General features: G+C 53.7%; 3 protein-coding genes across 3 annotated transcripts; 1 reads left to right on the forward strand and 2 right to left on the reverse strand.

Moving 5' to 3' along the window:
- Positions 1-21: 21 nt before the first annotated feature.
- On the reverse strand, positions 22-3,606 carry PG994_005300 (uncharacterized protein; the record flags this gene model as incomplete). The annotated part of the gene is made up of 3 exons (XM_066856709.1): positions 22-832; positions 883-1,365; positions 1,439-3,606. The coding sequence occupies 3 exons, from the start codon at positions 3,604-3,606 to the stop codon at positions 22-24; spliced, it is 3,462 nt and encodes a 1,153-aa protein (XP_066715978.1).
- A 258-nt stretch (positions 3,607-3,864) lies between these two features.
- Positions 3,865-10,225, reverse strand: PG994_005301 (Hydroxamate-type ferrichrome siderophore peptide synthetase; the record flags this gene model as incomplete). Its single annotated transcript, XM_066856710.1, has 4 exons — positions 3,865-5,391; positions 5,528-6,018; positions 6,076-9,045; positions 9,271-10,225. The coding sequence occupies 4 exons, from the start codon at positions 10,223-10,225 to the stop codon at positions 3,865-3,867; spliced, it is 5,943 nt and encodes a 1,980-aa protein (XP_066715979.1).
- Positions 10,226-12,913: 2,688 nt separating this feature from the next.
- PG994_005302 (uncharacterized protein) lies at positions 12,914-14,646 on the forward strand (the record flags this gene model as incomplete). Its single annotated transcript, XM_066856711.1, has 6 exons — positions 12,914-13,207; positions 13,237-13,542; positions 13,572-13,801; positions 13,889-14,032; positions 14,136-14,463; positions 14,545-14,646. The coding sequence occupies 6 exons, from the start codon at positions 12,914-12,916 to the stop codon at positions 14,644-14,646; spliced, it is 1,404 nt and encodes a 467-aa protein (XP_066715980.1).
- Between the last annotated feature and the right edge of the window lie 205 nt (positions 14,647-14,851).

Raw genomic sequence — 14,851 nt, forward strand, 5'->3', positions numbered from 1 at the left:
GCGTATGGGGCGGTTCTGTTCTTAGATGTTTGCAAAGTGTTCCCAGGTGTGGGTTCTGCAGAATTGTCCAAGGGTGGCGCCCGGGTAAGCGGCCGCCTGCAGCTCTCTCGCCAAGCCGATGACGGATATGGAATCGAACCCCAGGTCGTATATAGTGTTCGAAGATCGTAATTGGTCTGCCGGGACGCCCGCCAGGCGGGCAAGGACTTGTGCTAGTTGCGGCTCGGTGGATTGGACAAGGCAGGTGTTTTCACCCACTGCGAACGACAGCTGGCGCAGCTGGTCCAGAGAAATATCGTTGAAAAGCTGCTTCAGTACTCCGATCTGTGCTTTGTTGTTGGCAGATAGCGGGATCAAAGGCACGCAAAGGAAATAGGTTGGAACCATGTATCCTGGCAATCTCGCCCGGCAAGCGTGTCGGGCCTCTGCGCAGATCTGGGCGCTCTCCGTGTCGGTCATGGCCATCAGTTCTGTTTGGCGTCCCTGGACTGACCTGTTTACGATGAAGGAGACCAAGACATCTCGGTCTTGTTGGCCGTGTCGAGTCACCAGTGTCGCCACGTCGGACACGCCGAGCACGCCAGCACGGATGTTGTGGTTGATCTCGCCGATTTCCAATCGCTGCCCTCGGAGTTTGACCTGGTCATCTGCGCGTCCAAGGAAATCGAAACATCCGTCGTGCAGCACCCTGACGAGGTCACCGGTACGGTATACACGCTCTCCGTATCGGTGAAGGAAGGGAAAACGCTCCTCCGTGAGCTCTATCCGGTTCAGGTAGCCTTTCCCAACCAGTTTCCCGAGACGCAGAGTTCGCCGACTGCGCCCTTGAGGACTGGGACATCAGTTCCCGGCCGAAATACAAAGCTTCCCACATTCAGGAACTGTCTTCCAATGTTGGTTGATCGCCCGTTCTGCGGAACTCGAGGGTACATGGTCACGCCAATGGTGGCTTCTGTTGGCCCGTAGGCATTGTATATTACCCCCTTTGCTCCCCAGACATCGAGAATGTCCTGCCTCAACTGCTCGCCGCCCGTAATGAAGACCCCCTTACAGAGGCTTGGGACTTCATCCGGATGGACCAGGCGTGCCAGACTTGGCGTCAAGTCGATATGCGTAATCTCCAACTCGGATATGGTCCGCGTCAGCTCGCTCAACACCACATCCCTCGGCACCGAGACCATCGTGATGCCGACCGACCACGACCAGTACTGCTCGAGGATGGAGACGTCAAAGTGCAGAGAGGCGAACTGTAGCCATCGCGAATCATGATCCCAGTGTCCGGCGAACAGCTCTTGGAACGCGAGCATGGCCTGCACAGAGCTTTCGTGGCTGATGAGACATCCCTTGGGTGTTCCCGTGGTGCCGCTCGTGTAGAGGGCAGTAGCAAGTATCATCGGGCGCAATCGTTCGTCTCAGCTCAGAGGGGGACGAAGGGTACTCGCTAAGCCCATCCAGTGAAATCGCGATACTTGGCACCGTTGACGAAAGTTCCGCAAGATCACTTCCCGATTCCCGATGGAGTACCGCTACAGCGCCGGAGTCACGAACAATGAAATTCAGACGGGAAGCCGGCGCACTGGTATCCAGGGCGACGAAGGCCGCTCCAGCTTTCAAAATACCTAGAATGGCCAAGTACGCCTCGGGGCATTTGTCGAAGCAGACCGCAACAATTTCGCCCGGGCTTACACCCCGCTGCGCAAGCATGTGTGCTACTTGGTTTCCAGTCATGTTGAGTTCGCGGTATGTCCATCTTTGATGGAGTCCCTTGTTCCCAAGTTCTTCCACATACTCCAGGGCGATGTTGTCGGGTGAGGTTTCGGCACTCTTTTCGACGAATTCATGGAGTAAACACACGGAAGACGATAGTTCTGCATGTTGGGCTGGCCAGATGGAAAACATATACGGTGCAGTGGATGTCAACTCGCCAGCCGAACCATTCGGGAACTCAAGGATATGGCATAAGATGGCATCGAACTGAGCAAGTATAAGCTCGGCTTGGGGTGTAGGTAGGATATCCGTCCTGTAGACTATGTTAAAACGTAGTAACTTCATGGAAGTCTCCTCAATTTCGAGCGAGATGGCATAGTCGACGGCGGCCATCTCGTCTTGGACATGCCAGGGACCAGTACTTGTTAGGCTTTGATCTTTCGTCTGGTAGACGAGGATTGTATCGAAAAGAGGCGATTCGGCGTGCTCGAGCCATCTCTGCACCTGAGAGAGCGGCGTGCCCAGATAGCGCCGAAGGTTCGCGTTGAAAGTCATCATGGATCCCAGGATCTCACGGTTGGACTCTGCGGTGCTCGCAATGACGGGTAGGGTTGTGATGTGTGGGAACAGCGGTTCTCCTTCACCATTTGAAGCTGTGGAACGGCTGTCGAGGACCACCCCAAACGTTACCGAGGATTCGTCCAGATAGGCAGAGAGTATTGTGACCCATGTAGCCTGAAGAGCTGCTTGAAGGGTGACCTCGGCTTTGGCGGCTCGCCGTCTCAGCGTTTCGAGAGGTATCGTAGATGTACGCGAGCTGTTTGCTGTGGCACGATCTTTCACTCGAAGAGGAGTCATGGTCGGGAATGTGTTGAAGACGGCTCCGGTAGCTTGGCTTCTCCAGAATCTTTCGGCTTCTGGCTTCTCAGAAGCCATGTTTGCGAAAACAGCTTTGACCGCGGTCTCAATAGACGGGCCTATCGGTGTCTGCTTCTTGCTTCCCAGTAACGCACCGGCCAGGTCTTTTAGCAAGTGCCGCAGCGAAGAGGCATCGTAGAGGGCGTGGTGCATCACAAGATGCATCTGGTTGCTGTCCTCTCTGCATACCAAAGCCAACCTCCAGGGAGGAATCAGTAGGTCTCGCATGATCCCTTCTTGGCAACTCGCACGCCACGATATCGTGTCCGAAGTCTTGGGCGGCTTTGCTAACAAAGACATCAATTGGCGGGCTTTCCCTTCGTTGGCATCGATAATCATGGCAAACGACGCATCTGGGTCGCTGATTGGTAGGAACCCTGTCCGCAGAATGTCATGTTTCTTATGCATAAGCACCCACGCAGCCTCTAGGCTGTCCATATCCACCGAATGCTCCAAATCCCAAGAGACTGAATTGATGTAAGTGCTACCTTGAGAGTGGATGGACTGCGAGACCATGCCTTGCTGCACAGGGGTACAGGGCAATATGTGAGCCACATGGCCTAGTGTTGGAACCTTCTCTTTGATACGTCGTTGGAAACTTGTCAAGTCGTATAGCTGGGAAGAATTTCCATTGCCTTCTGTGTCCATCTTGCAACAGTGCTGCGCAATCCCGGCGCAAGTGGGATTCTCAAACACGTCTACCGGGGAGATCTCGAGCCCTTCTTGACGTAGAAGATATACGAGCTGCACCATGCCGATGCTATCGATTCCCAGTCGGTGAAGCGACATCTTTGTGGTTATGGGAATACCACCAATCTTGCCAAGTTTGGCCACCATGTTTCGAACTGTCAATTGAACGTCGGTTAAGGGTTCTTCCTCGTCGGAGGTCATATCAGGGGCTGCCGCATCAGCGTCGGCTCGCTTTTCTGACCGCGTGGTAGCTCTGATGCCTTCAACTATAGAGCGAAGAGGAGGCGGCATGTTGGCGAACAGGTCCAGAGCCGAAGACTGGCTTTCCATGCATGAGTGGAGAGCTTGAAGAACAATATCACGCCAAAGGCAAGCCATTGAACCCGAGACGTGATTCCTACCACAGGTTAGCGCCTCTACTAATTTTCGGTGCCTCGAGAAGTACCGTACTTTTGGTGGTGAATGACGACCCTTATTGTATCGCTGTCTGCTGCTGTCACGAATTCGCAGATGAGGGGTACCTGCGAGGCTTGGTCAGCTTGCTATAGATCAGTGTGGGCATCCGATGGGGGCGCTTGCATCCATATCACCACGCTCCTCTTCAAGGGACCAGACCGTGTTGTCCAGCGCTCTCGAGGGAGGTTGGAGAAGCACCATCGTGTCGAACAAACCTCCATCACCTCTGCCAACAAGTGCTTGGACTTTCCGTAGAGGTGTAAACTGGAAGGGTAATACGTCAACGTTCACGTCCCGGCAACGCTTTATAAGGTCGTTCTTCGAAGACAAATCCGACATGTCGATCCGCAGAGGAACTGTGTTGAAACAAGGCGCCACCAGCCGTTCAACGCCCTCCAGAGATATTGATCGACCGCTGACTACGTTCCCGAAACAGATATCTTGGCTGCTCAGGACGGTCGAAAGTGTCATGGCCCAAGCTGCTTGGCATATGGACGAGAGAGGAACACCGTACTCGTGGGCGCGCGCCTCTACAGCTTTTAGTGATATTGTCGCATCGCTCGAGTCAATTGAAGTTCCTGAAAGATCAATGCCTGCCGCCAACCCCAACGGCAGTCTCTGGGGTAAGAATGCATCAAATTGGGCTTTCCAGAAGCTGTCTGTGCCTCGAGGTATTGAAAGTGCTTCTTGCAAGAAGCACCTGAATGTGATAGGCTCATGCAGCCTATGGCCGTACGCCAGGGCTTCAACCTCTGACAGAAGTTGCTCGATCGCCATGCCGTCGTAGAGAGCATGGTGGCATACGAACGAAAGGTACGTCTGATCGGATGAGGTATCATGGATAAAGGCCAGACCCAACGGTGGCTTGAGCGAGTCCATGGGACGCTGAAAAGCAGTTTGCATATGTTCCCTGGCAGTTTGCGCAAGCTCTGCTGTCTCTAAGTAACTCCAAGGTAAAGCGACGCCCGTCAAAACCACTTGGAGGAAGGGGTAGTCGGTATGGCCGGTGGCCGAGAAGCAGGTTCTCAGTATGCCGTGTCGTGAGCACATCTCGTCCCAGTACCGCTTAATCTCGCCAGTGGCCCTCTGCAACCGGAACAGCAGTTGGTTGCAGTATGCGGTGCTGCCACTCGAAGACGCCGAGGACGCAAGCATGGCCTCTTGAAGAGGTGTGCATGGGAGGATACTTTCAACAATCAATCCATCTGCCAAGCTACGGAACCGAGTCTCGACATCCGCGCAAATACCACTCGGGAGTAGAGAGGCATCTTTATTTTCCTCGGGCGTCGCTGGCTTCCCTTGAGATACGAAGTTGGATAGCCGCGACACGCTTGTGTGTTTAAGCACCTCTGATATAGTGACCCTTGCCTGGAGCACCTTATTGAGCTTACGTGTGAATGCCATGACTGTCAAGGAGTCGAGACCAAGCACCAGAAAGGATGTCCAACGGCTGACCTGGCTGAGATCAACCTGGAGTGTGTCTGCTAAAGCGGAAGCTATGGTTCGCTCTAGGTCGGTCCATTCAGCCGCTGTGTTCTCTTCCTCGCCGCCGAGAATGTACTTCTGAAGAACATCGTCTGTGAGAGATCGGACAGTGCTGTGTAAAACACTGGTGTTGATCTTGCCAGATGAAGTGAGTGGCGTTCTAGATATTGGGATGAGGAAGGTCGGCAGCATATAGGGGAGGCAGTGAAGCTTGTAGGCTCTGAGAAATCAAAAGTTCCATGGTACGTAAGGCGTCGTCCATTTCGAGGACCGAGAAGTGCTGGGCTTCTTGGTGAAGTGGGATATAGAAACTGGCCAGATGCTGGGGTTTGTCCTTTTCGCGCTGGGAGATGATGCTCGCGCATGCCTTTGCCAGCCCGGAAGATAGAATATGGGAGTGTACGTCCTGGAGCTCGATACGTTGTCCTCGGAGCTTAATCTGCGTGTCGATGCGGCCAAGGATTACCAGGGAGCCATCTGGAAGCATGCGACCCAGATCACCGGATCTGTAGACGCGACCATAATGGGGATGATCAATGAACTTAGACATTGTTAGATCCGGCATGTTGAGATAGCCAGCGGCTACTTGGTCGCCACCGAAACAAAATTCTCCAACACATCCTATCGGAACAGGGGCAATCGAGTCGACGCTTAACACGAAGGTCGAGGTGTTCTCGAACGACCACCCAAGGTACTGTGATGAGTCTCCAACAGACATCTTTCTGACAGTGCAGATATTTGTCGTCTCCGAGGGTCCGTACCCTGCGAGCTGAATTAGTACATATTACCTCAACATTCATGGCAGTCCAACTTTCGCACCTTGGTAGAGATTCGGACACCATTTAGCCGCAACCTCATCTGTCATGGGCTCGCCAGAGGTGACCAGAAACGACACACGGGGAACATTGTCCGGATTCACCAAAGACGCAACGGTCACGGTCATACTCAAGTGTGTGACTTCAAGCTGCCGAATGCTCAGCTCGAGATCCTCGAAGAGCGTGTCGTTGGTGCCGGCGCATAAGCACATGCCATTTGCCCACGTGAAGAAGATCTCAAAGACGGACACATCAAACGCCTGCGAGCATATCTGCAGCATCCTCGACGTACGATCATGCGGGTATACATGTGATAAGACCTCGATGTTACTGAGCAGGTTTTGATGAGTCACAGAGACACCTTTGGGGGCCCCCGTCGTGCCGCTAGTATAGATGACGTAGGCGAGCTGTGAGGGGCGAATGCGAAGATCCAGGTTCGAGACACTGTACTGCATAAGGATGTTTGCATCCAAGGCCACCGCAGGGCAATCGCCCAGCTTCTCATTGACCCAGGAAGAGTGGCTGTCCAAGATGCAAAGTTGAGGTTGGGCCTGTTGGAGAATCAGCTGTATCCGTCGAATAGGGGTAGAAGGCAGAATTGGCAAATAGGCACACCCAGCCTTCAGGATACCGAGTATACTGCAGTAGAGCCAGGGTGACTTCTCCATAATGATAGCCACAATGTCTCCGGTCGTGATGTTGTTCTGCGCGTGAATATGGCGAGCAACCTGGTTGGCAGTTTCGTTGAGTTCCGTATATGTCATAAGACTCGTGGCTATACCGGAGGCACTGATGGCATCGGCGAAACATAATGCGTTATGTTCAAGGTTGGCAGCAGCAATTTGTTCGACCATAGCTGCGACGTTTGACGTTATAGGTGGTGCTTTGATACTCGGGGTGTACGTTGATAGCATCTCGTGTGGAAAGGACGGCAATATCGACGAAATAGGCTCATCGATATGGTCAACGACGTAGTTGACCAAATGACCCAGATTTTGTGCGAAGGACTCGATATGTGATGAGGAGAAGCAGTCGGTATGCCAGGTCCACCTGTAAGAGAAGTTGTCTTTTCTCGGCTCAATCTCAACAAGAAGTTTGACTTCCGAGTAGTCTTTGTGTCCAACCTCCTTCACCGACTCTGCGCCACGGGCTCGGTTAGACAGAGAATCTTGGTATACAAACAAAACATCGAACAGCCTGCAGCCTTGAGGAAGACCGGCCGTTTTGTGGATGCTCGCCAGAGATATAGGGGCTAGCTGCAAAATCTGCCGGTTGGTACTATGCAGGCTCTGAACCACATCCCGAATGTTCCGGCATTGTCCAAGCTTTGTACGAACGGGTAAAGTCTGGATACAGGGCCCAATAACCTTTTCGATGCCAGGGATGGGCAGTGTTCGACCAGAGAAAACAGACCCAATGGTAACGTCATCAGAACCTGTGATGGCCGACCAAAACCAAACTAGACATGCCTGAAATATGGCTTGTGAACTGGACGCAGTCTCGAGGCAGATCTGGCGAACATTGGCAGGATCCAAGAGAATCTCTCCGAGAAGAGACGAAATTTCAGGGTTGCCACATGCGGTTGTTCTGAAATTAGGGAGCGAGTTGTTGGCGGCTCCTCTCAAGTGGTCTGCCCAAAATTCGTGGACGGTTATTTCATGGTCATCACCTGATAACGATGCCAGCTGCTGCGCAATATCGTGGAATTGTGGCCGTTCTGCAGCAGGCTTCCCTTGCGACAAAGTTGTAAGGTCATCGAGAAATAGGTCGAACGACCAGCCATCGTATAGAGCGTGATGTACAAAAAGCCGTGCTTTTACCTCGAGGGTTACGTCATCAGTGGCCAGCTCGACACGGAAAGGCCGTTCCAGGAATTGTTCCGTGTCCAGCGGCGGTGATGGGCTGAAGTCCTCGACGACCTGAACCTGGCTATCCTTTAGGCTGTCCCAGACAACTTGCATTAGTTCGTCCCCTGAATGAATGAAACCAGTGCGTAGTATGTCATTGCACGTGGCAACATGCAGAATCCATGATTTTACGATGTCGAGGTTGAGGCTATATCCATGGGGGAAGGAAATATCCATGGTGTTAATGTATAGCCGCGGGTCTCGGAGGGTCTCCGAAACCATGGACCTTTGGAGTTCAGTACAACGAAAATGGCCCACCACATGTTGGAGGTTGCCATTGACCAATGCTGACAGATCTGCGTCCAGCTGGTTCGACGACGTTGTGCCTAAGAGTCCGGCACAGTGCTCGGTTGTGTTTGGTCTCACAGCCGATAACAGGTTGTACAAATCAAGGGTTGTCCTTGCCCTCATTACATCCAGAGTATTTACTGGATGTCCGTTGTCTCTTAGGTGTGCTGCGAGTGCAATAGAGACCAGAGAATCTAGCCCTGCCGCCATGAGGTTTGTGGATAGTAAGACGGGCGACTGTAAGACGTGACTCACAATCTCACATAGTCGCCTTTGAAGATCGTTCAGGTTATCAGGTTGGCTGAAAGAGGTGTCAGTACATCGGCCTTCAAGGTAGTCTTGCCTTAGCTGCTTGCGATCAATCTTCCCAGAAGGAAGCCTGGGGAACGAGTCCATGGTAACGATCTCGGCCGGCACCATGAAAGCCGGGAGCCAGGTTTTGCATACGGCTTTGATGCGTTCTTCGATCGAATCATGATCTTCAACCGCCGCAAAGGCAACCAGGAGGTTGTCCACAACAAAAACATATGCACCGTGACAACCCGTGGTTCGTAGGATGGCGTGCTCGATCTCGCCGAGCTCCATGCGCTGCCCGTTCAGTTTGACCTGTCCTTCTGACACGCGCCCCAGGCATTCTATACTGCCGTCTGGTCTCATAAGTGCTTTGTCTCCGGTTTTGTACACATGACCGTATTTTGTGTCGATAAAAGCTTGTGCCGTCTGCTCAGGCCTGTTGATGTACCCGCTTGCGAGTTGGTGCCCTCCAACGGCAAGCTCCCCTACCTCCCCTATAGGAAGCAAATCGAATATTGGAAAATCCGCCTCGCCCGTAATTCCTATGATGAAACTAGAAACAGTTTCCAGGGGTATCCAATGCAACGTGTGGAATGATCTTTCTTGAAGGCGGGCTGCAACGTACTGTGGCGATATCAGTGCTCAACGAAGTGAAAAGGGGCGCCATGGGAAATACCAATGAATTGCAGCCTCCGTAGGCCCATACATACCCCATAAAATGCTGGGATTTTCTGAATCGCCGCCAAACTCGTCGATCACGGGCTGCGTTAGCATTTCACCTATCGTAAGAAGTAATCGCAAATTTGGGGCATTGCGCCGGCTCTTGAGCAAACTCCCCGCCACCGACGGCGTGAGCTCACACGCGTCGATGTCGAGCTGTCTGATGACGCCCGGGAGATCAGTGAGGAGCCTGACACGGTCACAGCAGACTAGCGTAGCGGCCCTGAATAGAGGAAAGAAGATCTCGAACACCGAGACATCAAAAGTTGGCGCGGCAAACTGTAGGAATCGAGAAAATTTTGGGATATGCTGGTCGTGAGCTAGCAGGCTCTGCGTGGCAGCGAGATGGGAGATGCCCACTCCCTTTGGTGTACCCGTAGACCCAGATGTATACATTACGTAGGCGAGATCATGCTCATCCGATTGTCTCTGGCTTGAAGTCACTCCGTTGACCTCGGTGGACGCATCAAGGTCCAGCTCATCAACACAGATGACTTTCCAGACCACGCCGTCCCGCGGCAAGCTGGGCGCGAGCGAACGAGTGGTCAGCACGATGCTTGCCTTCACATCGCCCAAGATAAACCCGATACGCTCGGAAGGGGCATCGAGGTTCAAAGGGCAAAACGCCCCGCCGCACTTCAGAATGGCGAGGAGGGAGAGATAGAGCTCCGGGCTCTGCGGAATCATGACGGGCACCACGGGCGGGCTCCGCGCGGGTGTCGAATACAGCTCGTGGGCTATCCGGGCCGCCAAGCCACTCGACAGTTGATGCAGCTCGCCATACGATAGCGTGCGCTGCCGGCCATCTTTGTTGGAGTAGTCAAGGGCCGGCGTCCCCTCGCTGTTACCTTGGTGGGGTATGAGTTCATGGAGAAATCTGGGGCCGGCAAGCTGCCGGGGATGGGGGTTGTTGAAGGAGAGGCCTTCAGCTCCGCGTAGAAACATCTTGACAGCGATAGCATGTGAAGTCTGGTGTTAGAGTGGCAGCAAGAAAGCCAAGAAGCTTTACTGCATACACAGTTGGGTTATCGTTTTAGTTGGGCCGGAATCTTGAAAAAGGTATTGTTAGAGTCATAGTTTTCAAACATGGTCAAGCCGAGTCCTCCTGAGTCTTGAATGCGGGTTACCATGAGTTCGCTGTTTACTTACGAAACCGGAGTTAGAGGAACTCCTATTCGCTTGGTAGGGCCGGCAAACAAGCCGAATTAGGTAAGTGATGGGTCTACACGTGGTCTTGATTGCCTGCTGGTCATCTGCATCGGCGGTCGAAGCAAGATTCGGAGAGGTGCATATGACAGGCAAACTATATTGAGGTCAGCAGCAACACCGAATCTCTGATTGGTCAGACTTGATGCGAACCAGTACGTTATGTTTCTGGGCTTACTGCAAGCGGTGGTTTCACGATGCCAGAGCTCGATGATTGGCATGAAGGTCCGGATGGGGAATTTGGGGGTACCCTATTAGTAGGTAGCGGTACTTGAAGGTTACCGAGAGCCTGTATCTGTGACCAGATGCAAGCCCCTCGAACTGTGAATAGATTCTGAGTTATGGCACAGCTTGACGCCGCATTGCCATTGTGTCGTATGTAACCCAAAAGCCGACATTCGTTTCATCAGCAAGGCGTGTGTGACTGTCGTCCCGTCATACTGCCCCTCAAGCAGCAACCCCTCTCACTGCTTCCAGCCGGCAGGGGAGCAGAAGCTTTGCTAACCTTGGGCCTGCACAAGCCTCTACAGTACAGTACAACGCCACGCTACAGCGAACGACCCATGTCCCAAGTGGATCGACTCATGATGATTGCATAATACATGGTTTTCCTCGTAACTGGAAAAGGATATTACATCATCGATCCCCCGGCGCGGACTTCCCAAAGTGAAGGTCGATGTTGGTGTTGTAGCTGCCCAAGTGGAGACCTCTGAGACCAACCCTAGGGTTGGATTCTGCAAGTTACGTTACCAGGTCACATGACACACCTATCAGTGTGCACCTGGTCACAACACATGGTGAGGGGGAAAGTGGGCGAAAAAGTTGACGACTCCACCCGTACCGAATATTACCCATCCATAGTCCGTAGGTACCTCCTGCCTGCTGTACCTGCGGCCCCCTTTCGCTCACAGTCCATAGCCTGTTTTTGATTTATCTGATCCGATCACGGCCGGAATGTGTTGGTGACGAAAAGGAGCCGGCTCCTCATACTGTGAGATGTGTGGGGTCTCCGAGTCTCCGACCTTTGTAACGCCGCCCGTGCCCAGCAAAGAGAGCCAGGAGCAGATGAGCCCTCTGCTAGCTGCCCAGCTCCTGCCAGCTTCTGCCCAGGGCCCCGGTTCGCCAAGACGGACGGTTCTTCCTGCTCGGATCAGAATAATCTTATCAGATGATCTGATAAAAATTTTCATCTTCCTCCATCCAATCACCGCCGTCGAGGTGGAACGATCTCCCACTCCAGCTAGCCAGATCATACGTGTACGGTCGTCACTCACTCAACCAAGCCTCTAGTCCCAGCTCCAATCTCCAGCCTCCTGCATAAGTGTTCCAGCAGTGGCCGGCCATGAACCTGGAACGACGTCGCATCGATGCGCGCTGTAGCCTGTTGACGAGAGACGAACTTGGCCTGAAGCCCATGGAAAAAGTTTCACCATCACGTTAACTCGTCCCGACTCCCGCCCGGCGCTCCAACTCATTACCAACTGATGCAGATCCATCTTATCTGATCCGAAGATAACGCCGATGTCGCTAAACCACCCGCCCCTGGGTAGCACGTTAGGCACTCTCCATCTCGGTACTTGTTGTGGTCGAGGAAAAGTCGGCTTGCTCTGGCCATCTCATTCACTTGGGACTCAAAGGTATGTAGGTAACGTGAATCCAAACCAGCCACTCCTCAGGCGTCACACAGCAGTCTTCGTAACAAGTCCTCGTTAGAAGACTACCTACATTATTGTCGCATGTGATGAATTTCCTCGACGGCACTACTTTTTGTTCTTGTCCAGGCGCCGGAGCTGCCAGCAAGCATCAATCTTCACTGGCAAGCGCCTAACGCTAATGGAAATAGACTCCATCGACATGCATCCTCGCGTACCCTTTCGGTAGCGATACCTTCGGAGTACCTTTGCTCACTCCGCTCCCAATACACCACACGCCTAGGTAGATACCCTTTCCCTGGTTACTCGAGCTGCAACCTGGGCAGATGTACTATAGGTATGGTCGAGCGGGCTGCAGGGACTGTCCATGTCGGCCCAGGTGTTGACGATGCTTGCGGCATACCTAGGGTTGGCAATCTCATTTGCGACCATCACACTTAGACCGACCTGGTCGGTGTCATATCGAGTGGAACAGAGAGAATCGATATCATCCGCCGGAAAGCGCCTGGGTTTTGTTATTTATGAGTTCTCACCCCCCAGCTTTGTTCTGATCAAACCCTGGACGGCTCCATTTCTTTTGTTTTTGATCTCCAGCTTGCTTCAGCATCGGCTTTACTATATAGAAGAACCGCCTTCCTTCTTCTTCCACATCTACAGTAGGGAACTGACGCATCATCTTACCTGACCACCGGCGAGTCCACCGTTCTTGTGTTTTTATATCGCCACCCTTGGAGATAACCCCCCTCGAACCCCCATCCCTCTTCCGTGTCCCAACATGTCGCCCAACAGCTTGGTTGGCAGCCACATCGATGGCCCACCACCATTCGCAAACGGCCACAACTCCGTGCCAATGGCAGAGGCGAACCAGCCCGCCATGTCCTCCCATCTCCAAGCCACCTCGGCAGACGAGGTGCATGACCTGATCTGCGTGGGCTTTGGCCCGGCCAGTCTGGCCGTGGCCGTGGCGCTTCACGACTCCATCGAGAACGGTACGGTTACGACGGCCAGGTCGTCGTCGCCTCCCAAGGTGCTGTTCCTGGAGAGCAGCAGCGCTTCGCGTGGCACGCCGGTATGCTCCTGCCCGGCGCCAAGATGCAGATCTCCTTCATCAAGGACATGGCGACGCTGCGGGACCCGCGGTCGCATTTCACCTTCCTGAACTTTGTCCACGAGAAAAAGCGGCTGATCGACTTCATCAACCTGAACACCTTCCTGCCCGCGCGGGTCGAGTATGAGGAGTACCTGCGGTGGTGTGCCGACCACTTCCGCCACGTGGTGCAGTACGGCCGCGAGGTGCAGTCCGTGGCGCCGGTGCGCAGCCGCGACGGCGGGCCTGTGTCCGTGTTCGAGGTCACGTCCGTGGACGCGAAGTCGGGATATCGCACCACCTACCGGGCCAAGAACGTCATCATGGCCATCGGCGGCCAGCCCAGCATACCCGGGGCCTCCCGCCCAACCACCCGCGCATCATCCACTCCTCTCAGTATTCCCACCTCGTCCCCAAGATCCTCCACCAGAGCGCCGCTCCGTATCGCGTGGCCGTTATTGGTGGTGGCCAGAGCGGAGCGGAGATTTTCAACAACATCCAAAAATTATACCCAAACTCGAAAACCCACCTTATCATGCGGTCCGAGTTCCTCAAACCGAGCGACGATTCACCCTTGTGAGTATAGAGTGGCCTCCTCCATAACCCACACAACCTCTGGAGATTTTCTATTCAGCACACACATTCTAACCGTTGACTATGCAGTGTAAATTCCATTTTCAACCCTGCCTTCATTGATGACCTATACCCACGGTCGGCATCCAGCCGCTCTGCTCTTCTCCAGGATGCCCGGAGCACCAACTATGGTGTGGTCCGACTCGAACTGATCGAGGCTCTCTATGAGCACATGTACGAACAACGGCGCGAGTTCGGCCCCGACGAGCGACGATGGCCGCACCGCATCCACGGCGCCACCGAGGTGGCAGGCCTTGATGGCAACGGCGGCCCCAAGTCCCACAGCAGCGACCAGGGCCCTCTGCGTCTCCGCGTCCGTTCACTGCGCGACCACGCCAACGGCGGGGGCGGCCGCGGCCGGAGAGGAGGGCGTTTTGGATGTCGACCTCGTCATCGCGGCCACGGGCTACCAGAGAACATCGCACCTGAACATGATGGAGAAGGTGGCGCCCTTGCTGCCGGGGCAGCAAGGGAAGCCGCAGGGCAAGCTCACGGACCGCGACGTCAAGGTAGGCCGCGACTACGGCGTCGAATTTGTGCCGGGAAAGGTTGCCAAGGGCTCCGGTATCTGGCTCCAGGGATGCAACGAGAAAACACAGGGGTACGTCCGAACTTGCTCATAAGCACTACTCGGCCCACACTCGGCCGAAGAACAAAACGTATACTGACCATGCAAACTTGTTTAGTTGAGTGATACGCTGCTTTCAGTTTTGGCTACCCGGTCAGGAGAGATTGTCGAATCCATCTTTGGAGATGGCAAGTGGGAAATAATCAAGGCCAAATTATAGAATCCTCACACAAAAACCGTGAGAGATGCACATCGATACCAGATCAGATATACTGACACATATGATCAATAATACTCTCTGACTGAGAGCCACAGCGCCGGTTAGTCAATTCAACGTACTGGCTATCGTCAAATGGGCAGGTCGACTGACACACCATCCTGCATTCTCTGTATTCTCCATGTGCGTGCATTGCTGGTTGATGGAT

The sequence above is a fragment of the Apiospora phragmitis genome, assembly GCF_038363925.1.
Source record: "Apiospora phragmitis strain CBS 135458 chromosome Unknown utg000006l:1.0-5683423.0:1.0-5690449.0, whole genome shotgun sequence".
In the NCBI taxonomy this organism is placed as follows: domain Eukaryota; kingdom Fungi; phylum Ascomycota; class Sordariomycetes; order Amphisphaeriales; family Apiosporaceae; genus Apiospora; species Apiospora phragmitis.